Source organism: Sceloporus occidentalis, unplaced genomic scaffold (genome assembly GCF_023333645.1).
Source record: "Sceloporus occidentalis isolate IW3139 unplaced genomic scaffold, rSceOcc1.0.p SCAF_2, whole genome shotgun sequence".
Lineage (NCBI taxonomy): Eukaryota > Metazoa > Chordata > Lepidosauria > Squamata > Phrynosomatidae > Sceloporus > Sceloporus occidentalis.
Genome location: NW_028316982.1, coordinates 90,298,413 through 90,324,707, shown reverse-complemented (window position 1 = coordinate 90,324,707; position 26,295 = coordinate 90,298,413). Strand labels below are relative to the sequence as shown.

Sequence of the window (26,295 nt, the reverse complement as noted above, 5' to 3'; positions counted from 1 at the left end):
TTGAAGGTTTCTAGAGTACATTGGAGTAACAAATGCCTTTTTCTTCCAATCTAAGACACTCCAGTGGTGTAATTAATGGTGTGATGGGCAAGGGTTGGTGTGACACTTCTAGTTTCTAAAGAGCCTTGCATTTTGTGAAACTTCCAATCATGGTCTTTCTGCGGAGGATTTGTACATGATGTCACTGATACACCTTTCTGTCCCCCTTTCCCTGTTACTTAGTATAGATACGACACCTATACATATCAGACATCGTATGTAGGTTGGATTTTAATATATTTAGAAAATTGTGTACACATTTGGTACAGACATGCACATCTATGCACAGACTTATGTCACTAAAGACTCCCTTTTAAAAGATACATTTTTAAAAAATAAAAAGTACAACTATTGCTATTTTTAACTGCCAATTTTTTAAAGCCACCTAAAATTTCTATGACATGCTTTTTTAGCACTATGAAATGCATGAGAATGGTATGCATCCACTTATTTGTTGGCTGCTTAGCCTCAGGAAATGCAAAGGTGAGACTGTTCCTGTTACACATTCAGCTATTTTGGTTAAACAACCAGGTTTTTTCCCCACAGGAATAGGAAATATGGGGAAGTGTGTATATGTTAGGACCCATTAAAAACCTATTCTGCAGCTTTTATCATCTCTAGTTCATTATTATTTGTTTTGGGCTCAGTCAGGCCCTTGTAATCTATTCAACATCTCTATACCATCATTATTCTGGATGTTTATTTGTTCACTCGGAAAGGAAGTCATTAAATAACCTCATGAGTGTTCCAGGTTAACACATTCAACAATAAAGATGCAGCATTGCTTGGTAAGGTAACTTTTGGTTTACTTCATGGTTACATAAAGGCCCCTCCTGGTCCTAGTACAGTACAGTGCAAGGAGCCCCAAGAAAGATGTTGAAATTGTACCTTCCACATCCTTAGGTGGCGGTTATTTGGGGATCCAGGGGCCTTGAAGGTTATATGAAGTTGATGGGATGTACTTACCTTATATCTAGTGTACAGCCTTTCGAGCTGATCTCTGAGAATCTGCCTCTTTCTTTCTATTTTGCTCCACTTATGCATTTGTAAATAAAGGGAAAACTACAACGTCTCTGTGCTCTCACATCACTCAAAACCTACCTAAGCCTACATGTGTGGCTCACAGCTCTATAAGTCTTCCCCCATAAGGTATTTCAGAAGTCGCACATATTTTAGTAGAAGAGGAGTGATCTTCATTTTAGGTATCATTTATGTACTCCATGCATATGAGAACATAGACCAAGTCTATGAAAAGCTTATGCTACAACTTCTTTCACACAGTTAAGTCTGAAAGATACAAAATCCTTTTGCATTCCAGATTAACACAGCCATGTCTCTGAATGCCTAACATATAAGCAGTATAATTTTCTGCTGACTCATGAGCATAAAACAGCATTGTTTTGCCATCAGGGCTAAGGACTAAAAGGGTATAAAGAGCAAGCTAGATAACGCCATGAACTGTGGGCAGTATTTACAGAGTCTATAAACAGCCCATGCTTTTTTTGTCACTGCCTGCAGCTGTAAAATATGGCAGCACAGAGCGAAATGAAATGAATCCCATTTTTAAAACAGTGCAGAGGATCAGCTTATAATTGAAATGTTGTGGTAGTGGAGAGATTAATAGCACTGAGGATAATGGGAAGGTAAATAATTACACTTTTCACCCCTTTTCCAGTATAAGGAGAAGCTAGTTGGGAATAAAAAGGAGATCATATATATTTGCTATAAGAAGTCACATTTCAATAACATTGGCCCGTTACAAACGGGCCGTTTTGTGCATGCGGAGCGCGCACTAGGGTTAGAAAGGGGCGGTGCTTCCACATCCCCCTAACCCTAGTGCGCGCTCCGCACGCACAAAATGGCGGCGGCCGTTCCACACGGCCGCCGCCATGAGGACGTCATGACCGCACCACCTCTATACAGGGCGGCGCGGAAGTGACATCCTCGCTCCGCACCAGGGCGCCAAGCGGCCCCTTTCTCCTCTTCCCCGCCACTGCGGGGTGTCCTTGGGGCTTGAAGCCCCAGGGACACCCCTTTTCAGGCTGCGTTCTAGCCACTGAGGCCCCGATACACCGAGGAAAGGGGCGGGTACAGCCCACCCCAAATGGGTGGTCTGTAACCCGCCATTAAAAGCAAAAAAGCACCTTTTACAGCCATGTTTTAGCAGAGATCAGTTACTGTTATCAATTGTTTTAATAGTGGAATGAGCAAGGATGCCCCAAAAATGTCTTAAGTTTCTATAAAATGCTGGGTAGGATATATATATGATGATTCAACATTAACATTGTCTGCTAAGACAGGCAATCATGAACCAAGATAAATTTGAATCTCAGTATGTTTTCCCTTAAAACATGAAATACAAAACCCAGATCACACAACTAGTAAATGTGTGTCCAACAAGGAGTCAACCATCTTTGCCTAGACAAACAATGCATTATTCACATGAAATGTCATTTTATTTTTCTCTAATTCACCACTAATGTTCATGATAAAAGACAAAGAAGAACCACATGAAATACAAAGGGGGTTGATTAATGCCAGTTTGGCCTTTTTATTTTATTTTCCCATGGAATGCTAAATTAATGGTACAGTATAGCAGTTCACAGATCTATTCAAATATGACACATGTTCATTCATATCTGAGTGCTGCAAAATGATCTTGCTCCATAAGCCAACATTTTCTCCTCTTTAAAGCAATTACATTGTTGAGGTTTCATGGCTATTCAAGGTCTGATGCTGAAGCGCAAGCTCCAAACTTTAGATATGACATACTTATATTCTATGTATGCATTTAGACAGCTTATGTAGGTTGGATTTTAATATATTTAGAAAACTGTGTACACGTTTGGTACAGACATGCACAGACGTATGTCACTAAAGACTCCCTTTTAGAAAATACCTTTTTTTTTTAAAAAAAAATGTACAACTATTCTTATTCTTGTCATGTTTTATAGCCACCTAAACATTTTATTACACGATTCCAGCTCAAATACTTAATTCCTTCTGATGCAATGTAGGTGTTTTTTAAGAAAGTTTATATCTGGCTCCCTAAATAAAGCATCTCTCCTCTCCTATTTAAGAGGTTCATGCACTAGTGCATTGGAGAGTCTTTCCAGCATGGATTCTTAATTTTTAAAGATCTGCTGCTGGAAAAACTCTGTCTATACATTTCCTCTTTCAGTTACAAAAAAATATAAGATTGAAACCTACTGCATATTGTATTTTTCTGAACCGAGTTATGATCTAGCCAAACACACACATGCCCACATGTACACACACAAACACACATCACACACACTTGTTTAAAAATGGCACCCTCTAAAAAGGATGAGGATATGGCTTAAAGTAAGCCACTATCTGTAATTCCTATTAAAAAGTTAACTGCTCTCAAATTTGAGAAGACCGAAGAGCACCACATACTTAAATATATAAAAATGGGAACTTTAATACTTGGAAGTCTCATTTAATTCCCCAATATTGTTCCTGGATGATAGGCTCTGCCATTATCATGTCAACATACATCCTGAAGTGAACTAAACATCATTTTAACTTGTTAAACTGAACATTCTTAAAGTGTACCATTAAAGCAAGCTAGATTTAAAAGGCAAAGGAGTCAAAACAACCTGTACAAATTCCTGCAGACTCAAGAAAAAGGAGAGTGACAGAGTTAGCTCAAAGTAACACTTATCAACATGTGCAAAACCTGTTAAGATCTTTCCCTCTCCTTTATTTTCGTATTTTTTTTTAAATCAAATAAGAGTTTTTAGCTATTCTGGAAATTCTAAATTATTTTACAATTTTTTTTTTTACAAAGCAAGTATTTAAGACTTAACAATTCCAAATTGAAGAAGGTGGCTCAGTTCAAAACGCCAGACTTTCCTCATATTTTTGTCCACAAGGATATTTACATGTTACGTCAGAAGTTCACTAAATGCTTTGAAATTTGCTGAATATCAGCTGAAATTGCCAGCAACTAGACACTGTATTTTGTTATTTGAGAGAATGCATAAATTTTTCCAGACTGTATTCTGAGTCATATTGTTCTTGATCCCAAAGTTCTCCAAGATTTTCAAGAACTGACTTCATAGATGTTCTACCAGAAGCAGAAGTGGCACCGTCTGATTTTTCAGTTTTCCCATCCTTGAAGGTATTGGAGAGAGGAGTAAATGAAGGGGGGGGGGGATGAGAGAAGCACATTAAAATATATGCATTTTAAGAACCACATTTAGGTAAATAATTATGGAAATAATACAGAAATAAATACTTAAGCAAGACAGTTTTTATACTGAAAGATGATGAGGTTAAGTATTATGATCTTAGGCATGAGGATGATGATCTCATTAATAGAGACTCTTATTCTCAAAGGAGAATGTGTATTCTGTTTATCTTACCAAATGCAATGGACCAATCTACAGCAAAACTCCTATAGATTAGTAATTCACTTTCAGATTAGTTATGAACTATTGTTTACCTTGTCAAGAGTGAAGAGGTCAAGAAGCTGATCAGTCCCCATACTTTGCAGACTAGTATTCTCTTGGCTAATAACTGTATTTGCAATATTCATTTTGAACTTCTGCAAGCCCATTATTTTTTCTTCCAAGGTTCCTCTTGTTATCAAGCGATAAACGTTAACAACTCGTTTCTGTGGGACACAGTTAACAAATGTGAGCATTTGTGCAAAAATGTAAAGATGTCAGTCAAAAGAAACCAATACAGGGCAAAGGAAAATACAGGAGAAGACATTTCATATACAACACTTGGTTACAACAACTAAAGCAATGAAGAAATTGTGTTCTATGCTAGATGACTTTTCATACTATTTTAGTTCATGTCTTGAACACCAAATATTTGCCAGGGGGTGAAGCATGTTCTAGGAACTTGAAGATGTTGAAAAAGATTCAGCTTGAATCTTTACTTTTCTGATATGTTTGATCAAGTTTCAGATCTTCATTATTTTAGAGAACAACAGTTCTAATAAGTAAGGGTCAATAGCTACATATGGCATTGGTTTTGAAAGCGTTACTCATTTTTGACAAGTGGTTTTAACTAACCCCAACCCAATCAAAAGACATTTCTTACCTGCCCAATACGATGTGCTCGGTCCATTGCTTGGAGGTCTTTCATTGGATTCCAGTCATGTTCAACAAACACTACTGTGTCAGCTCCAGTTAAGTTAAGACCCAATCCACCAACGTGTGTCGTAAGCAAGAGTACATCTATGGATGGGTCATTGTTAAACCTGTGTATGAAAAACAGTTTCAATTTACGTGATTATATGCAAACAAAAAGATAAGAAAAAGAAAAATGTTTTTCTATTATGGGAAGTGAAACTGGCCAAAGAAATGAGAAGTGGGAGTATGATGAAGACAGTGCTGAGAACAGGCAGCTTTTCATACAGGTTGAGTCTCCTTTATCCAGAACTTCAAATACAAAATACTCCAAAATTGTCCCCATTGTGGCTGAGATAGTGATACCTTTGCTTTCTGATAGTTCAGTGTACACAAACTTTGTTTCATGCATAAAATTATTTAAAATATTTTGTATAAAGTTGCCTTCAGACTATGTATATAGAGGTATAGGGAAAAAAAGATTTTCATGTTTAGTCTTGGGCCCCATGTCAAAAATATCTCATTACATACAGGTGGCTCTCCTCTTCTATGGACTTGCCATCCATGCATGGTCCTGCCCCCATTTTCTCCAATAGCAGCACATGCATGTGGCCGCCACATACCATTGGGAACAGCAAGACTTGAGATCCTGTGTATTTTATTATCCGCACTTGGAGGGCAGGCAGATGGAACAGAACCCCTGCAGATACGAAGAGCCGACTGTATGTGCAAATAGTACAAAATCTGAAAAAATCCATAATCCAAAACACTTCTGGTCTCAAGCATTTCAGATAAGGGAGAATCAACCTGTATAATATGGTTTTGCATAGGCAGAAATGAAGTTTCATTAAGAATAGGCCTTGTGCCAACAACAGCAACCCTAAGCCACCCCTGCCTGGAGGAATGGAGAACAGATAAGGTGAGAAAGATCACCTTATAGATCAATGGCATGAAATGCTTCTGCTTGCCATCCTCAAACTGCAGTTGTAGTAGCCATGCCAACTCCAAGATGGTATGGCCTGCAATCCCTTACTTGAAAGGCCCTTTAAGAGAGCTCTCCCACTGAATTATGGGAGACGCCAATCTCTATCTGCCGTGATGAAGGTGAACAAGGATCAGAACCAACTTGTGACAAAGAGCAGTAATATACTATAAGAATAAATTTCAAACAAATTGTTGTGAATAAATGCAAAACCCAGTTAAATGCAGAATTACTGTCAAGCCATGTCAACTGGCAAAAAACTATGAGTCCACACGAAACAAGCTGCTATTTTAAAAAGGTAACTTCAGAGCGGGAAGGAACCTAGGTGAGAATATTATTAATCAACACCCAATTCAGACAAGATATATTTTGCAGAAAGCTGTACAATCCTTGGACCTAGTTGTTGCTAATGCATCTAAGGTTTGTGGTAGGGAATAGGAGAAGAAATTGTATAAAAGTTTATACAAGAGATAAATCAATGCTTCTTCGATAGCAATAAACATGAATTGGTTGAAACTGTATTTCACTGTGCTATGATCCTGGTGACTCAAATTGTTACATACTGAAAATTTTTCAGATATGAGGTGCTCGTTCTGCTCAAGTGAAGAAACAGAATCTGTTTCAGACAGCTATTAATGTAATGTGTTCCTTGACTGTTGTATTGTCTGTTCTTGTAGGAATGTCGAAATGCTGGATCATGTGCAAAAAGGCCAAGAGAACTAGTCTGAAAGCATTCCAGGGAGTTCATACTGTACCTGGCTTTCTGATTTGGCCAGGTTCTTTGAATGACCTGGCCCCCCAGAACTGTTTCCCAGCCTCTATGACTGCTATTTGTAAATTACCTTAGAGATTTGCCCAACATCTGAGCAACTGACCAATTCCAGATAGTAAAGGGAGCATTCAGCAATACCTCTTGGCAAACATGTCTTCCAAAGTGCATAGGAACCAATGTCTATAAAGCAGATATGCCTGAGGAAGGATTTCTATACATGAGACTATGAGCCCTAGGATGTAGATTTTCATATCTGTCATTTTGTAGTGTAAAGGCAGGTTGAAGCCTGACATGAGATAGGAAAATATGACCTATCTCATTGTCTATGTTGACCCACTGACCCTTTGGTGCTAAACCAGAGGGCTATCAACCCTTGTGTAGTTTCACCAAGAAATAATGATTTTAGAGGCATGTCAAGAGAGAATTTGAGGTCTTTCTTGGATTTATGTATAGAGGGCAAGTACAATAGTATACCAGCTAAGCAGGGATATGTGTGAAGTACATTAAAAAAAGGTACATTACTACAGAGCATATTAGTTTCGGAAATATTCTTCAGGTGGAAGACAATCCAAATATCAGGGCTCTATAACGGTTTGTATGGGAATATTAGGAATATGTGATAGTTGAGAGAAATCAGAAAAGGCAGGCCTGCTTCTATTATGTCTATGGAAGACATACAATCCCAAGTGAAGGACCTTCATGTGGAACTTCCATGTGGAAGTTGCTAAATACGTGACTTGTTCAAATTTAAGGCCAGCATTGAACTTCAGCCTTCTCCACTCTCTTTTTTTGCTCAAAAGCTGAACCCTCTCAAGTACAGAGGAAGTAATTTGAAGTATCAAAATTGCTGCTCTTGCCCTCACGCTTGCTGTGTGGAAACAGCCATCCCTGTTGGAAGAATTAGATGTGCTTCTGGAGAAGTTTCTACAAATTATCACCTCCTTCCCTTCTTTGCTGTTACATGAAATGAATTTGAAAGGAAAAGACAGGGAAATTAGAGGCCTCTGTGTGGTGTGCTGGGAGAGGCGCTAGTAAAAAACCCTTGAAAATCCATTGCAGTGCTGCAGCAATGACCTATAATTCTTTCTATCATTTGGAAGTACTGGGGCTGCATCCAGTGCTCTATGCCACCATCTGTTGGTCTCCTGGAGTGATGGTTTCATTTTAAATATAGCACAGAAGTTCAAGCTGAAGTGTCTTGGTGGAGAAAAGCAAGAACCAAACAGCAGGACTACAGTACTTCCAATTAATTGCCTGACCATGTCTGTTCCTGCTGGAGACACTAAAATGGCCTAAAGATGACTGCTACATGCCATGACAACAGAGACACAGACTCTACGGCTGCTGTTTATCTCCTCCTAGCTGGAGTTACCTTGTGGTCTGGTGGTGATTACCTCTTCTGTCTAGCAACTCTGATCTGTTCTTGTTCTTGTTTTACTTTACAGAAGAAAGGGTGTAAGTACTCTAAAGGTACAAGATCACTTCTGATCTTGGAAGCTAAGAAAGGTCAGCACTGATTTGTACTTGGATGGGAGACCACCAACAAATACCAGGTGCTGTGAATATTCTTTGCCTAAGAAAAGTGAGTGAAAAGGGGAGAAAAGGAGTAATTTTTGATTCTTACAGGGCAATACATCTTTCACAAGATTTCTTGGTTTTAGATCAAGGAGGAGAGATATGTGGGAGGTATGCAAGGAGGTTAACAGAGAACCAGCAGCCACAGCCTGCCTATGTCTAAGCCACAGCCTAATTTATATAGTGCCAGCCAGCTGCAAGACTACCTGATTAGCCTAGTCTTAGAAATTAATAGTAGTAAATGAAGGAAGAGACCTTAAAAGCTCTGTCACTAGGGAGAGAGGGAGTTGACAGATTCAATGGAAGGAAAAAGGCCTTGTGGCTCCTGCCTTTGGAACTGGCACAAGGTGAAATAATTCATAGGTCTGTGGATTGCCTCTCTCTTCACTATCTAGAGCAGTGGTTCCCAACCTTCCTAATGCCACAGCCTTTTAATACAGTTCCTCATGTTGTGGTGACCCAAACCCATGAAATTATTTTCGTTGCTACTTCATAACTGTAATTAAATAAGTGTTTTCCAATGGTCTTAGGCGACCTGCATGAAAGGGTCATTCGACTGCCAAAGGGGTCCCAACCCACAGGTTGGGAACCACTGATCTAGAGAATGGCCCTGGAGCCAGGGTAGTACAGTGGAACTCCACCTTTTTACCATTCAATAGGTCCACTTGCAAGGAAACCAATTCACAAGATGCTGCCCTGCTAGTTAAGTCAAGAATGACCTAATTGTCATCACGGTAACATTGCCATTTCCATAATGGCAGCAAGGGCCAGTCAATAAGATTCAGCAGGAAAGATGCTTCCTATGTTCAGATGACAAAAGTACATTGCCTGCAGGCTAAGTTTGGCTCTTCAAAGGGCAAGCAGCACTGCCAAACAGCTGTTAGCATTCAGCACATAGGTAGTAAAACACACTGGTAGCAGAACAGTGCTTACGTTGCTTGCTTGTTGGCACACTCTTTACCTATGCTGTGCAATGAATTGAGGTCCTTGATGCTGAACATCAAGAAGAAAAGACCTAACAAATCCCTATCATAAATGTAAAGCATTATGGCAATTATGTTTATGGCAGGCAACCCTTCTTTGATGCCAAACATAAAAAGTGATATTTACCCCCAATAAGTGACAAAACATCATGCCTTACAGAAATAATGGAGTGAGTGGGAGGAGCATAACCTAAACTACAGGATGTGGGGGTTTTATCTACTGAGAAATAGTTAATAATGGCCTTACCGTGAAACGATGGAATGTCTTTGACCTGCTGGTATACTGCCATCCAATCGTAGATAGGTAATGGAGGGCAAGTGAGGTTTCAGAAGATCATGTTCTACTATATCCAGCATGCTCTTGAGCTGACAGAAGATAAGGATCCTGTGCTGGGCAACAATGGTTTCTGTGCCATTTTCTGAAGAACCACCATTTCCCAAGCCACAATCTAGCAGCAACTTAAAAGACCAAATATGAAAATATTCAATTAACCACTGAACTCAACAGGAAAAACATTCCACCTGATACTACTCAATAAGACTTAATCTACTAAAAAACTACCACAGTTTTTTAGTAGATTGTAGAGCAAAGTAAATGCTCTGTCTGCAAAATGCCCCAGGTTACATTAACAGCATATCCAGTTAAATGATCACATATCAAAGGATGAGGAAGACCTTTGCCTATGACCCATGGAAGCTGCTACAGTCAGAGGAGACTACAGTAGGGTAGAACAATGGTTCTCTAACGTTTTATCCTTATGACCCCCTTTAAATTTACATGTGGATGTCCTGGCTCATTCACTCCCGCTCATCATAGCCCCATAGTCTGAGAATCACTGGGCTAAATGAACAAAGAATCTGACTTAGTATAAGGTACCTTCTATGTTCCATAAAAGCAAAACAATAGAAATTTTGAAGAACGTCCTCTTAATATCAGGCATACATCTGTAAGCTTACCCACCTGTTTTAAAGCAGAGAGTTTAGGTGCATGCTGGATGTCTCGAAGGGAAGAGCTCTCAGCTGCAAGCTTCTCTGTGATTCTCTTATGTTCTGGATGATTAACAGTTAAAACTAATGCTGGATGGTTGCAAAGTTTCCTTAAATACTGCAGTGCCTTATTTTTTTTAAAAAAGCACAGGGAATTAAAAAAAAAGACACAACAATTTAGAATGTATTTAATTTAGACATGGGAGAATATAGTGAAATTTTCTTAAAATCCTGCCAGTTAATGTTATTCACTTTGCCACAGTTATATGATGGAAGAGAGAGGAAAATGTGCCTGATAGCAAAATCTAATACATTCTAGTATAATCATCATTACAAACGCTGTGATTTCTAGCCTACCATCTGTTTCATTTTTATGAGATGATATTCTTTAAGGATATAAACTATAGTAATGATTACACTAAAACACTGTTTTCGTAGCCAAACTAAACCCATTGTTCGAAATTTTGCTGTTGAACAATTCAGTATTGTTATTTTAAAAACATTGTTAACTTCTTTTCCTGCCAGCTAGAGGATCTAAATACTTTATACTAAGGATGGTCCAGTTTGTTTCTGATTGATGTCAGCGTTAAACGTCTTTATTCATAATTCTATTCTCTTTTATTTTTGCATGCATCTGTGACTGAAAAACAATGCACCAAATTACACATTTAAATATGCATTTCTGAACAGATTGTCTCACAACGTGTATGTCTAGAAGTATTTTCTCTAAAAGGATGACTATTTCATCTGAAAGTATACAATTTATTCACATTTTATAAGCTTAAGTTGAGAACTGCCAAGTTCAAAAATATTTGAAATCCAAAGGATAACTTCATTCTGCTCACACTGAGTATTTCAGGAGGTATAAATCATACCAGTTAACTGTAAAATGTGTCAAATTCTTTGCCAAAACCTTTGTCAAAGAATTTCTCACGTTCCTCCTCTTAGGGCTGAAACAGACAGCCTTGAAGGGGTGGCTTGATGACACCCCTTTTATCGTCGAGTGGGCGTCACAGCAACCACATGCCGTGGCCCCAAAAAGGAGAATGCTGCTCCTTTTTGAGCTGGCAAAAAGCTGGCTTTTCTGCCACCACTGCAGCTTTGCAGTGCTCCTACGGCATGAGAATGCAGTGCCGCCAGAGAGCCACAAAGCTGCCTGCCATGGGATCAGGTGGGCAGCTTCATGGCGCCTTCTTGCCAGTCTAAATGACATACCCACAAGCTGCTGAGAAGCTGCTGCTAAGGTGCCCTCTGTTTTGCCCCTAAATTCTGTATTTTGTCCATCAACTTTGTCTTTTTAGCTTCTCTTTCTTTTTTCAGTCTGGAACCATATAGGTTTTCTTGCAGCCCAAACTACTGTGGGCTTTGTAACCTTAAGTTCAGCTCAAAAGAATTTCTCAGTTCTTGGTTACTTTGTTGTAATGTCTCTATCTTCAAAAACAATACTCATTAAGTCTTCATCTAAACTATGATATGATTTCAGGGACACCGTAAAAGGATTATGATCTGAATATGGGGTGTGTGTGTGTGTGTTAAAATGTTCATACTCTTTAGTAAATTAGCCGTATTCTTTAAAACCCCAAACATATATACTCTAGGGAAAAAAGAGTCATTACAGCCTCAAAAAAAAGTATAGCTTCTAGAGTTTGGCTGTAATTATCTTCAACCATCTATTAATCCAAAGTACTCTATATTTAAAGAAGGTTTTAGGTAGTCTCCCTTGATCTTCCTTAATAGCTTTACTGGGACACTTATCTTTGTTAGAATCAACAACCCCATTTCAACCGCTAATGCAAATCAGATTTTTAGATCTAATCCAGATCATGAAATACTGATTTCTCAATACACAAGGATTGGCTTGGGATGCTGTTTCATTTTAAAGTGTTTTAAACAGTTTTATCTTTTAAAATGTATTTTATTCTTTTGAATAGCTATCTATTTTAATATTGTAATAATTTAATTCCTTTTTAATGCACCTCTTTTCTATGTTTTTACTTGTATTGTTCTTTTAATATTGTTGAGTGGCTCTGAGTCCCAGTTCTGAGAAAAGAATGGGATACAAATAAATATTTCTTATATGAACACAAATAGTTTCATTTTTTAAAAATGTGCCAAATTCTTTTCCTTTTCTGGGGTGAATTCAATCCAATTTCTTCTCTAAGTTCCCATTACTTTCTATTACAAGTTTATTCATATCTAAAATCTGGTTTTACATCTTGGATCCTAAGGCCACGTAGTCAGTTTCCATGGCTGAGTAGGGATTCAAATCCTGCTCCCCAGATTCTTATCCAATGCTCAAACCACTACACCACGGTGGCTCTTTACTTTATGGTACCCTTGAAAAATTATTAAATATTCTTAATTAAAATTTGTCATTTGATTTATGCAGCACATATACTTCCACTTTGGAAATGTGAATCACATGTGTAGGACTCACTCAGTTCAATGTAACTATTATTCATAAGAAACATACTCAAGAATGCTCTTGATCTTATTTTAGCTTCACCTAAAATAATTAATAATTAATAATAATAATAATAATAATAATAATAAATTTATTTATATTTCCTGCTTCTCCCTTCGGATCGAAGCGGGATTACAGCAGTAAAGTTATAGTCTACTAAATAATAGAATCATAGAGTTGGAAAAGATCACAAGAGCCATTCAGTCCAACCCTCTGCCATGCAGGAAGACACAATCAAAGAACCACAGACAGATGGCTGCCCAGCATCTGCTTAAAAACCTCCCAAAAAAAAGGAGACCCCACCACACTCCAAGGGAGCGTGTTCCACTGTTGAACAGCTCTTACTGTCAGGAAGTTCCTCATAATGTTGAGGTGGAACCTCTGTTCCTATAATTTGAATCCATTGCTCCAGGTCCTATTCTCTGGAGCAGCAGAAAAGAAGCTTGCTCCATCCTCAACATGACATCCATTCAAATAATTAAACAGGACTATCATATCACCTCTTAACCTTCTCTTCTCCAGGATAAACATACCTAGCTCCCTAAGTCGCTCCTCATAGGGCATGGTTTTCAGACCATTCACCATTTAGGTCACCCTCCTCTGGACACACTCCAGCTTGTCAACATCCTTTTTGAATTGTGGTGTCCAGAACTGGACACAGTGTTCCAGGTAAGGCCTGACCAAAGCAGAATAGAGTGGCACTATTGATCTAGAGACTATACAGTGGAACCTTATTATACGCGAGGGATCCGTTCCGGATCCCTCCGCGTATAAAAAAATCCGCCTATGCTCGAGCCCCATTGTTTCCAATGGGGCTAATGTGCGGAGGTGTGGCGGTGTGGCGGCGCGCAAGGCGCAACAGGTGCGCGCGCCCATTCAATTGAATGGGACGCGCCACCCCGCGCGCGCCGGCGGCTTTGAGCGCCTATGCTCAAAGCCGCCTATAAAAAGGCAGCGTATGCAGAGGCTCCACTGTATTTTTATTGATGCAGCCTGGAAATGCATTGGCCTTTTTAGTGCTGCATCACACTGTTGACTCATACTTGTGGTCTATTAGAACTAGATCCCTTTCATATGTACTATCATCAAGCTAGGTATCCCCCATCCTGTATCTGTGCATTTCATTTTTTCTGCCCAAGTATAGTACCTTACATTATCCCTGGATATAATTAATTTTGTTAGTTTTGGCCCAGCTTTCTAATCTATTAAGATCATCTTGAATTTTGATCCTGTCCTCTGGGTACTCCATCTAATTTGGTGTCATCTGCAAAATTGATAAGAATGCCCTCTATCCCTTCATTCAAGCCATTGATAAAGATGTTGAATAGCACTGGGCCCAAGACAGAACCATGTGCCACCTCAATGGTTACTTCTCTCCAGGATGAAGAGGAACCATTGCTGAGCATCCTTTGGGTTTGGCAGGTCAACCAATTACAAATCCAAATACTTATTAACAAGGTTCTACAAAATAAAATGTCAACCTGGAAGACATGTCCTGTGGCTTTAAGCTTTGTTTTTTCAGTCTCGTCTGTCAAAGAAACTGCTGAAACAGTTTCTTCAACATCACATTTGGCACGTGACTTGGCAAAATCTTCATAAAGTTGAACCTATTAAAAAAAGGAAACAACATATACTTAAATAACCAGGGATGCATTCAAAAATATCTGTTCTTTTGAAACAAGTATCTACTCTCATTTTAAGTTAAGTAGTCAAGGACTGCTTCTGTACTCTCCATGCACTGACATTTCAGAATCAACAATTTTATCCCTTATAAAGTGATATTGTGAAGACATCAAAAGACAAATTAGTGACTATTTACTAAATGGAAATTAGGATAGAGTCAAATACTACTGCAAGGGTCTAGATAAAAACAAAGCACTGCAGCCTTCAGTGATGCCACTTCGTGCTATACCATATACTCCTCTAGCCGTCCAGAGGAGATTGTCAGATTGCTCAGTGGGGATAAACATATACCACATCCGAATGCAGTGCAGCAGGAAGAATGCTCTGTTGGATCAAAACCCTTTGGGATGGAAGAAGCCCTTTCTTCACTTGGAGACAGATGCTACATTCAACTCCATGTTTTCAATCAAAGATATTACATATGACTCAGTCCACTTGCTAAGCTTTCCACTTTGGTAACAATGCAAAAATAAAGCAAAATTCCCATTCAGAATGTATCTAGGAAGATCCATAACTAACCCCATTGTTCCTTACTAATGCCAATGAAAGACAAAGCATGGAACCTGCCTGTAGAGGACTGAGGGTGCAGTAGTAGTCTTGAATAATTTTCGGTGGAAGATCCTGTAGCACATCTCCTTTCATTCTTCTCAACAAAAATGGTAGGACTTGCCTATGCAATGCTTCCATTGCAAGAACACCTGCAAATGTGCACAAGGGGAAGAGATTAAACAAGCAGGATTTTTTCCTTAGGTCACACTTGAACTGCAGAAGCATTAATTTTCCTCAATAGCAACAGTACTTTAAGCTGAAATAAGCTTGTTTCTCACCAGCCTCCTGTTCACGACTGGAGCTCCGAGCATCTCTACTTGCTAATATAGGCTTGCCATAGCGAGCTGCAAACTGACGCTCAGTACCCAAAAATCCCGGCATAAGGAAGTCAAACAGTGACCACAGTTCTAAGACGTTGTTCTGCATATAGGAAAAACATTGTTGAGAAAGAAATTAATTACAGAATCATAGAATCATAACAAACTAGGCTAGTTCTGATAAATTAAATATTTGATAAGAAGCAGTATCACCACCATCTGTTTGTCCCATTTCACCATAACCTCCCCTCCCATCTCAAGGTTCAGTAGATGTTCTGGCATGGTTAAGACCTACCTATGAAAAAACCTAATGCACTTAGATTTAAACTGTGCAATCAAGCACATGATTTGGAACTAGATATGTTGGATTTTTCACATCAGAAGTCCATGTGTGTGGAAGAGATGCTTGTGATGAACATCTTTAATCTTGTTTTTCTACCACATGACTCTGGCCAGTTATTTCCACAACATTCTAAGAAACAGTCTATTGTTGTCTCTAGTCCTTTTCAGGAGATAGACATGGATTACCTGAATTGGTGTCCCAGAGAGTATTATCCTATAATTGGCAGTCAATTGCTTTATTGCTTTTGAGAGTTTTGTTTTTCCATTTTTGATGACATGGCCTTCATCGAGAATACAGTAGTTAAACTTAATATTTCTAGGAAAGAAAACACAATTGATCAACACTAACAGTTCTTATGTATATATCATATTAAGAAGAACTGAAAGAATAATAGTTCTTACCTGAAGAAATCAATGTCATTTCTCACAACATCATAGGAAGCTACAATTAAATTGTGTCTTTTCACATGGTGCTGCAACCTTTAGAAGATAAAGGATAAATAAAGTGTGTGAATACTGTACAGAAATAAAACAAAAAACACTCTTAACATTTTTTAGCTCAAAGAATAATTTTAGCGCTTTCTAGATAATCATAAAAGAAGAAATATGAATTCACACAAAACCTTAACACAGTCCTACAATATATTGCTTACCTTGCCCTTTCTGTGGGAGGACCAGTATAGTGCAAAGGGTTCAAGTATTCTTTGGAACAAAATTTACCCACTTCATCTACCCAATGACCTGTGAGCGTAGGAGGACACACCACCAAGGATGGGAGAGGAACACTATCAGCCATCTTAGTTCTTGCATATTCTTGGGTCCTTTGGAGAACATTACAAGAAATGTCACATCGGCTACATTACAATATTATAAAGAAAGTTCATTCAGTATAATTGTGAAGGCTACCTGTGGCAGTGATCTCCTGCAAGAATGCAAATGGACTGCAGTGTTTTTCCTAAACCCATATCATCACAGAGGATACCGTGAAGCTTGTATTTGTTGAGAAAAGCCAACCAATTCACACCTTCCTATAAAGGAGAAATGAAAAGAAATCCTAAGGGTAAGGTGCAAGGAACATATTTTAGGCTTCTCTTATATATTAATTACTTTATATACTGTCTCCCAGCTTTAAGGCAGCTCCCAAGACAGTTTACAATACTTAAAATATATGAAGAAACCCAACAGAGTAAGAATGTTGAAGCTGCTCATCTAAAAGCTAACAAACAGAAGAGGCGAATCTTACCTCCCTTGGGAAGAAATTCCCAAAACTTAAAAGATAATTAAATATTACCAACATTAAAATATACGTTAAAATGGGGCAACACCATCAAGAATACCTACTAAATCATAGAACCATAGAGTTAGAAAAGACCATAAGGACCATCCAGTCCAATATCTCCCTTCCCGACAACACCTCTTGGCAGCAATACCCCCCCTCTCTCCTAAGAGAGAGAAATCGTACTGAACATAAAACCTCAATCCTCACCTTCTGCTTCAGATTGACATTTGCTGTTAGTACCACATCATAACATAGAAAATGCCAGAAATCAGGCATGTGGATTAAGTCAAAAATTGCTGGAATCATGCAATAGTGGTACTGCCATACTTTTTTTTCTTTGAACATATTTTGTGATCAAAAACATAAGTTACTCTAGCACTAGCAGTCAACTTATTTCTGTCCTTGCTAATATATTTGATTAACCACAACAATCGTACTACACACAATTCCTGGTCAGCAGAAGAATTAAAATATCAGTGACACTTTTAATTTTCACGTGAGCAGTTAAACAGAAAATAAGTTCTTAACATTCTCAATCTAAATTACGAATAAAAACAGTGCACAGAAGATCACAAACCAAAAGGTTTTCATTATGTTATTTAACAGGTTTTATATCAAAGAATTTAAATGATAGTTAAATTAGCAGATGGTTATGAACAGTTTTCCTTGGAGGCTTGACAGATGCCAGTGCTGCCCTTCTTCTAGCAACAAGTGAAAATGTGGCTGTTCCCTACAGACTTGGTTTTACACAAATCCTCACATGCACATATTTTAAACTATTTCTTGATCTCTCCTTGGCTATGTGCTCTTGTGTCTCCCCATACTGAGCCTTCAGGATCTCCAAATATGGTGCATTTGTGGCTACGTGCCTCAGACAGTCCTTTTATATTAACTTATTATCAAAAAAGAGGGGGGTGAAAGAAGGAGGGTTTTTGGGGTAACAGCATTCTCTACCAAATATTTGTCAACTTGCACATCTTGTCTACTAGCAGAATGGCGAATGATGAGTGAGAATGAGAATAAGTGTGCTCTCTGATTAGGATTGCCTGTGTTGAGGTCACTCATGGTATTCAGTTTATGATGCTCAGAGCAAGGAACAGCATCTCAAGGGGATTTTCAAATGACAAAACATAAAGAAGTTATTCACAAAAAAGAAAGAAAAGAAAGTATGAATACTGAGAGGGCAAACAGGAAGAAAGAAATATTATAAAGAAAAATTCACCAAAAATCTCAGGAGAAGTTCTGTGACAGAGAGGTGAAGCAGACTGGCCACTCCAGTCCTGGTCGACCCCCAATCGGCGCAGGACTGCAGTGACTGGACGGCTTGCTTTGAAAGTGGGCTGCTGCCACGGTCCTGAATGGGCCGCCAGCAAAGAGTGGACTTTCCCTACTCTTTCTGCTGCCTTAGGTGGCCTCAGAACAGCTTCTGGCTGCTCTGGGGTCATGCATCATCTGCATGCCCCACCCCGAAGTGGTCGGAAGCCACTTTATTTGGCTCATCTACTTTGGGCCTATGACAGTTGACATTAAATTGGTGAGAAGCTATCTTAAACATGTAGATAAGGGAGTAGCAACAGGGTTATTATCAAAATCTGAGCCATCTAGAAGATTCCGAAAATTAACTCCACACAGATGTATACCATAAGAAGCAAGAACTTCCTGAAAGAACTTACCTGCTGATATTTTCTGAGTTCTGCTTTAATTGGTACTGGAATTTTATAGTTTTCTAGTTTCTTCCCATCTAATAGCTGTTCTAGAAAATGGCGCTCCTTGGCTTTAATTTTGACTAAATCTTCAGACATATTTGGTGGGTCTGGAATGCCAGCCTAAAAACAACAACAGGAGCAGTAGCAGGTTAAATTCAGGATTTCCCAGAAGGTCATGTAATTCCTATACTGTATATTAGGGCTAATATCATCCCTAACAGCATTAACCTTACATTAAGAAGGCACACTGAAATCACATAACTGGGTCAGCTCAGTTTTTACACTATATAAAATAGAATATTATTAAATATACAAACACAGGTCCTATGTCACAGTAATCTCTTGTGCTGCTTCCTCTTGAGTAAAACATAACCTGACACCAAACAGGTAGAATCTACTGTGCACAGAAAAGTATTTTTCCTGGACTATTTCTTCAGTCAGGCTACTGCTTGATGTCTGCCCACTGTTTACTATGTAAATTTTACCATGCTACAGTAAAATCCTAACACCTAACAGAGCTTTGTGTTTTAGACATTCACTCCGCCAGTTTCGAGCTTATGTCATTTTAACTGAGAGTGTTTTTCAAAAGAGGGGATAGAAAAGAACGCAAATGACTTGTTCATCTTTCTATAACACTTAGTTCTTTGTCTATTGTTATCTGTCTTGCTATTCAATGAACGGTTTCCTAACCATTCAGTGATCAGTTTCACGGTAGCTTTGTTGATAATTTGAATGTTACCAAATGAACAAAAAGACAATAAGAGCATGGTCAGATGCTAGGGTGAAGAATAAAGCAAAAATACGGTAGAATAAAAGAAAGTATTTGTGAGTAGTCAGTTCAGGTATCAATGAAATCTAATCTTTCAAGGTTATAAAAAGCAGGTAAAAAAAATTCTCATACTGATTTCAAACACAATCTGAATTGGAGAATCCTAAACCTTTCACTTATTCAGAAAAGGGAAAAAAGTATACTGGGTGTAAAAATGAACACTAGAAGCAAAATAAGTTTTAATAACTAAGTACAATGAGCCCTCGGTATCTGTAGGGGATCCATTCCACATCTCCCTGTGGATATAAAAATCCACGGATGCTCAAGTCCCACTGTCCTCAATGGTGGCACAGCCACCATTGAGGACAATGGGACTTTGTCCCCCCAAAAGCCCGCCTCCTTTCCTCCTCCTCTGGCTCTTCCTCCCTCCTCCTTCTCCTCTTATCCCCCCCATCGCCACTGCTGTCTCTTCTTCCTCCTCTTCCCCCAGAGCATTGCCACTGCTGCAGCCATTCTTCCTCCTCCCTCCTCTTCTTGCTTTCTCCTCCTCCCTCCTCCCTTTCCTTGCTCCTCCTCCCCTGCGCCCCCCCCCACGCGGATGCTGAAATCAGTCGACGGCAAGTCCAGAAAAACAAAGTATGGACTGTACTGCCATTTTTTATTAATACACCACAATACATTTTTAATTTAGCCATTTCCTGAAAATCCACACTTGATTTCCCAGTTTTTATGAGCTTCTCTTCTACAAACATACCACTAAATTGGTTAGGACTTTACTTATCTGTATAGGACTTTAGGATCCAACTGGCAAATCTTCACGATCAGAAAAACTCACCTACTAAAAAAACCACTCAGGGCCTATTAAGGTTTACAAGTAACCAGAACCGTAATTGTTTATTTGTTTATTTATTTAATTAAAATATTTCTATTCCACCCTATATGCAAAGATTTCAGGGTGGCTTACAATAAAAAATAAATTATGAAAGGAAGTTTAGAGACACACAATATAGGTTCAGCAAGAGTTTCTGTTTTTGTCAGAAAGCAGATTCTGCCCCAAAGACAGTCCTCACTGATAGTATACTACAGCAGCCCATTCTTGCAATCATAAGTTTCTTCTACCAAGAATTTATGAAAATAAGCAAATTACTGTACATGAAGCAAATATCAGAGTAATTCAAGTACTTCAGCTCAAGAAAATGGTATTTCTCATTAATATTTAAGACTGATCATTTATTAATGACAAACCTTGCTTACAGACTTTACAGTGAAAACCTCATGCATGACATGATACTGATGCTATCATGTAATTCGTGTCCCTGCTTTATTTCTTACAATTGACAAAAAGACATAGTACAGTGCATTCACGTTTTCAGCATACGCTGAAAGCCGCACCGGAAAAGCCCCTCGCACGCCCTGGAAATATTAATATTAATTCTCTTTAAAGCACTTCTGGTGGTTTCAGCTGGAATTGCATTAAAATTGTATCTATATTGCCAACATTTGTGGTGTAGATTTACTATAAGTATTACCATATATACTTGTGTACAAGTTGACCTCATGTATAAGTTGAGGGAAGGTTTCAGGGTCAAAATCATGGATTTTGATATGAACTGTAGATAAGTTGAGGGTAAAACTTAGGGGTTATAATGAAGGATGGAAAAGGGAAAATACCACTTCCAGCTTTCCTTTTCCTTCTCTGGACCTCTCCCAACCACCTAAACACTGATTCCCAGGTACTGGAGGAGAGGTTTTAACATTGGATTGAGAAGGGAAACAAGTGGTGTTAAAGGTGGTGTTTCTTCTATGGGAAGAAGAGGCTTGCAAATCGGACTGGAGAGAAGCAAGTGGTGTTAAAAGGTGTTTTTTTCCCATGGGAAGAAGAGGCTTACAAATCGAATTGGAGAGGGAAGCAAGTGGGGTTAAATGGGAAGTTTCTTCCATGAGAAGAAAAGGCTTGCAAATTCGACTGGGAACCTCTCTCTCTCTCTCACACACACACACAACCATGTGCCTCAAGGCACCAAGAGTGGAACAGTACTAGTTACTGACCTGTATATAAGTCAACCTAGGATTTTAGGGTCAATGCTGGGGCATACATTTCTCGACTTATAGTCAAGAATATACGGTAGTATAATTAGCCCAATCTCATTGTTTGAGATGGAGTCAAGATGAAAATCTTTTCAGTGTTTCAAGTCATACTCATCTCTATCTCACCATTATTCATCTGTGTAAGGAATAAACTGTGTACGCAACTATATGTATTTCAGAGTTGTCCAATGCCTTTAACTGTGGATTTTCAAAAACATAAAGCTTGTTCTAGACTCTCCCAGTCTTTGTAATCACCAGCCCCACAATTTGAGCACCCAGGATTTAGAGACGATTGTATGAAAATATATACATATCTGACCAGCACAAAGAAGACTTTTACTTACCTCAAGTGGCATTAATCTAATTAATGTTGCAAAACACTGAGTGGCCATGAAACGTACGCTGTCTGTCTGATCACTCATTCTGCCCAGAACTGGGACTACAAGAAGAACTATGTATGGAATAATTCCAACATCTAGTTGCTCCATTACACCTGAATTATGAATTAAGGAACTTAATAGCTTCAGAGCTATTTCTTCACCAGTAACAACTCCTTGTTTGTAGCATGCTGAGGATCTAAAACCTAAAATTCAGCACTAAAGACAGATCTCTTCCGGTGGGCCTACCCACTTGATCTTTTATAAGAGATCTTAAATACTCTGCTTCTGATCTGATTGTATGAATGTTAGTTGATGATCCGTTATTTTAGTGAATTAATAGTAATATCATTGTTTTAACGATTGTATTTTATATGGAATTATTTTATTGCTGTAATCACGCCTCGATCCGCAGGGAGAGGTGGGAAATATAAATTATTATTATTATTAAAAATTATATAGGCTTGCATTTTTAATTTCTGTGAGTGGTGCACACATTATACAATATGGCATTCCTGACCATTTTCCAGCTGCATCTTAGGAAAAACCGAAGGACTGGGGTGCATCCAAGAAGAGTATAATCTGAGGCAACTGGAAGAAAAACCAGGGGTTACCCCCTTCCCCATGTATATATATTCTGTTTCTGCAATGGCATTTTTGGATATAATTTTTAAAAATTGAGAACTGGGATATAACTGGTCCAATTACAAACATTGTGACAGCTGTTCAAACATTCCCCTTCTTGTATGCAATAGGACAATAAAGCCCTACTTTTTGCTTTTTAATTATCAAACAAAGTGTCATACAGAATAAATAGAGCATGTGGATGGATGAAGGCAGCACCATGGAAGTGAAATTGTATTTATATTTGGCTTTACCATGTAATACCAACTGGACTAAATCTTTCACTTTCAATTTCCTGCTCAGCCTTTGGCCTACTGTCATATTTCAGTCTAATAAGCCTGTCTTGACTCTTTAAGAGAAAGTCATGGTACAACGCTCTATTTACTGCTCTGATTTTTCAGCTTCTTGACAGAACGAAAGAATAGTGCTTAACAAAATTGGGGGATCTCCAAAATGGGTTCAAACAAATCACAGGCTTAGCCAAATGTATTAACTCTGGTGGTTTGTAAATTATCAGATGCAAGTGGAAAAGTCATATTACACAAATTATATAAGGATGTATGTTTTCTTCTCAACCAGTAAAAAAATGGTATTTCAACTGCTTTATAACAGAAAGCTTGAGAGCATGTTCAACAGGAAATTAAAAAAAAAATCTCAATGTCTCTCACTATAGGAACAGCCCCTCATCCCCAGTATCAAACTTAATGGATATATCCAAATTACAGGGCATAGGCTTCTGGAATATTTCTCTGTGTAACAGAAAAAAGACTGTCCAAAGTCAATAGATGGATTCTAGGCCAGGTAGGGATCAGCAGACTGTAACTCAAACAATTCACATGCATTTCCTGTAAAATTACTTTTCTGTATAAAACCTGGAGAGGAAATGATCACACATACTCCACTGCTTAGAAGCAAAACATTCTGCTGAATATATTGCTACAGATACACTTAACATTTATCTTTACCTTTAGCTTGCATAATACTTATGAAATAATCTCACTCAATCATACATTCTGAAAACATTTGGTAGTTAAGGTAACACATGAGTAATTCTCCCTGAGAATTATTAAAGGATACAGGCAAGAGCTTCAATTGCACCTTCTTGCTTGGTACTGTCATCTATCGCTCCCAGCCAAGGAAGAACCTTTTCCAAGAAAATCTGAATGGTTTCTATGGTAGCTATTTTGCTCATTACACCTACACAACGAGCTGCCATGTGTCTCACTGCTGTACTGGGGTGTTGAAGGCACATACAAAGATAAGGCAAGTGCTGTATCAACTGGAAACAGGAAACAATACCAGTTATTGTAAACATACTGAATTCTATTTACGAGACTATTCTTACATTGCAACCTGTAAAATTTCAAGCAATACTTTAAAACACACAAGATATCAGATCTCTAATCTAAATGAACAAATACGACATATCTATTAGTAAATCCAGTATATATCTGTAATACAAAGCAAATGAAAACAAGAATATATTACACGTTCCAACAGCTATGGGTTTTTGGCTCTAACTTCTAAATGCATGGTAATCATGTAAGAAGTTCCTTCAAATGAACTTTCAACATCTGACTAATAGACATTTTACAACAGCTTTAGAAAGTAACTAGTAACTTTTGCTAACAACTGTGATTATTCATTATACCTTTTTGAAAACATTACTATACTAATATGATGATTATTATATATCATTTATTTACTTCTTGCCTTTTCCCCAGTACTAGTACTCAAGACAGCTTAAAAATTACAATAATGCCCAATTAAACATAAGGTTAACAGAATATTTTGTAACCGCAGACTGCAGTTATAAACATTTTTCCTACTTTAGGAAATGTGAAATACCCAAATCTGCATTTTATAACGTTAATACCAATGCTACCCATTTTTAAACATCCATGTCAGTAATGAAAATTATTTTAGAAATTATATTAAATTACCAAAGGGTGAAGCTGGACATCCATAGATGCTGCAGTTGTTTCAAAAACCTGTAGAGAATTCACTAACTCCTGGGCCGGACCATCTCCTTTTTCCAATAGCACCTTTCGATCTATTACAAGAAATACCCCATTATCAAGAAAATTAGAAAATTAAATCTTTACTATACCCATACAATTCGTAAAATACATAGGAGGTATACATACCAAAGTTGTTTATGTCAATATTGTTCCTTAAAGAACCAACCATAGCATCCCAGAGATGTGGCAAACCCACTGCCATTTCAGAGGCAAAATGTTTAGCAATAGTGGATAAAGAAAATTCTGCACCTCTTCTTTGTACAACATAGGGCTTCTGAGCCTATAAATGTAATCAGACATTCAGTTTAGTTTATTTGTGTCTAGTCCTTAGTCCGTTACAAAGTGCACAATCCATATGCTACATAAAATAATAAACTTATTATAGAAAATTTATAAAAACAAACAATAACAACATGACTATATAAAATAATACCACTTGAATGATAGAAATATTATAGCCTTACAAAACTGGCCCTGACGTATTTTCATTTTAAAAATCTATTTGGGCATGAATAACAACAGATAGGAAGCATGCAACCTTCATAGTTACATGTTTATTTTGTGGACACAATAAAATTACCATTTTATTAGCACTCCTTTCCTTTAGCTCCCTTTTTAGATCTCTTCATGTCTTTTTATTACGGGTTGTATAGTGTATTTCCCAATTAGATCGCATGCAAATTTTTGAAAACTCTAATCCAGAATTACTAATTAGCCTAAAGAAAGGAATAGCATGAAAAGGGTAGGTTGTGTTGAGTTCACAGATGACTACTCAAAGAACTACAGGTACAGGCAGGCATCATCTCCTTTTCCATTATCTCTATGACTCACACATGGGAGAGCAGCAAGCTAAACTCACTAAGGACTGTGGACCATGTCAGGACTGACAACAGAACCACTCTACCAAAAGAATGCATAAGCTTGGGACCAAATATCTAGTCTGTAATGAGATAGGAATACAGACAGTTGTGATCATGTATGGCTGAGTGCCAAGAAAGGAATTTTTCTGAGATATGCCAATGAGGTGATTGTCTGAGTTGAATGAGTTTGATCCCAACTGTGGAAGGCATTTCCCAACAAGGGAGTAGGCTAAGTGTTAGCATTCACCACCCAGTGGGAGCGATGTTAGATAGCCTTCCCCCTTTCTTATGCATGCCACAGATAAGGAGAATTTGGATTCCATTTGTGAAAGAACGGCACCAACCCATTGTGAAATGGAGGAGTAGGGTTGGTAGCTGCTTGGAGAAGGTTATTCAAAAATGATGTTTGGAGTCATACGGTGGCTTCTTGGAGAAGAAGAGATGCTTTGACTACTCATAAGAATGTCAAGAAGGAAAGAAGCCTTGATAGAGAGTTGTGGAATGTTCACAAGCTGGAGAATGTGAGACTCATTTAGGTGGAAATAGCTTCAACCAGTATTATTTTATCCTTGACTTGTTGGGCAGGCTGGGAATGGAGACTATATTTTAGCTGTTGACCATATTTTCCGATTGTGCTCCAGCTATGGTACAATCATAGAATTGGAAGAGATCACAAAGGCCACCCAGTCCAACCCCCTGCTATGCAGGAACTCACATTCAAAGCATCCCTGACAGATGGCCATTCAGACTCTGTTTAAAAACCTCCAAAG

The 26,295-nt window shown here is 38.3% G+C and overlaps 1 protein-coding gene across 2 annotated transcripts in view; it reads right to left on the bottom strand.

The window, feature by feature from the left end:
- Nucleotides 1-2,565: 2,565 nt before the first annotated feature.
- The window catches only part of LOC149318667 (TATA-binding protein-associated factor 172), an 81,210-nt gene continuing 57,480 nt past the window's right edge, over nt 2,566-26,295 (bottom strand). For both annotated transcript variants that reach the window (XM_089510235.1, XM_089510236.1), the window contains 17 exons: nt 24,792-24,945; nt 24,588-24,697; nt 23,722-23,923; nt 21,988-22,136; nt 18,754-18,906; nt 16,708-16,829; nt 16,455-16,622; nt 16,204-16,281; nt 15,988-16,117; nt 15,421-15,562; nt 15,161-15,291; nt 14,392-14,517; nt 10,421-10,573; nt 9,707-9,918; nt 5,119-5,278; nt 4,511-4,681; nt 2,566-4,179 (listed from right to left, as the gene is read on the bottom strand). In XM_089510235.1, the coding sequence (XP_089366361.1) occupies nt 4,030-4,179; nt 4,511-4,681; nt 5,119-5,278; nt 9,707-9,918; nt 10,421-10,573; nt 14,392-14,517; nt 15,161-15,291; nt 15,421-15,562; nt 15,988-16,117; nt 16,204-16,281; nt 16,455-16,622; nt 16,708-16,829; nt 18,754-18,906; nt 21,988-22,136; nt 23,722-23,923; nt 24,588-24,697; nt 24,792-24,945 (2,511 nt within the window). In that variant the 3' untranslated portion in view covers nt 2,566-4,029. The remainder of the gene's footprint in view (nt 4,180-4,510; nt 4,682-5,118; nt 5,279-9,706; nt 9,919-10,420; nt 10,574-14,391; nt 14,518-15,160; nt 15,292-15,420; nt 15,563-15,987; nt 16,118-16,203; nt 16,282-16,454; nt 16,623-16,707; nt 16,830-18,753; nt 18,907-21,987; nt 22,137-23,721; nt 23,924-24,587; nt 24,698-24,791; nt 24,946-26,295) is intronic.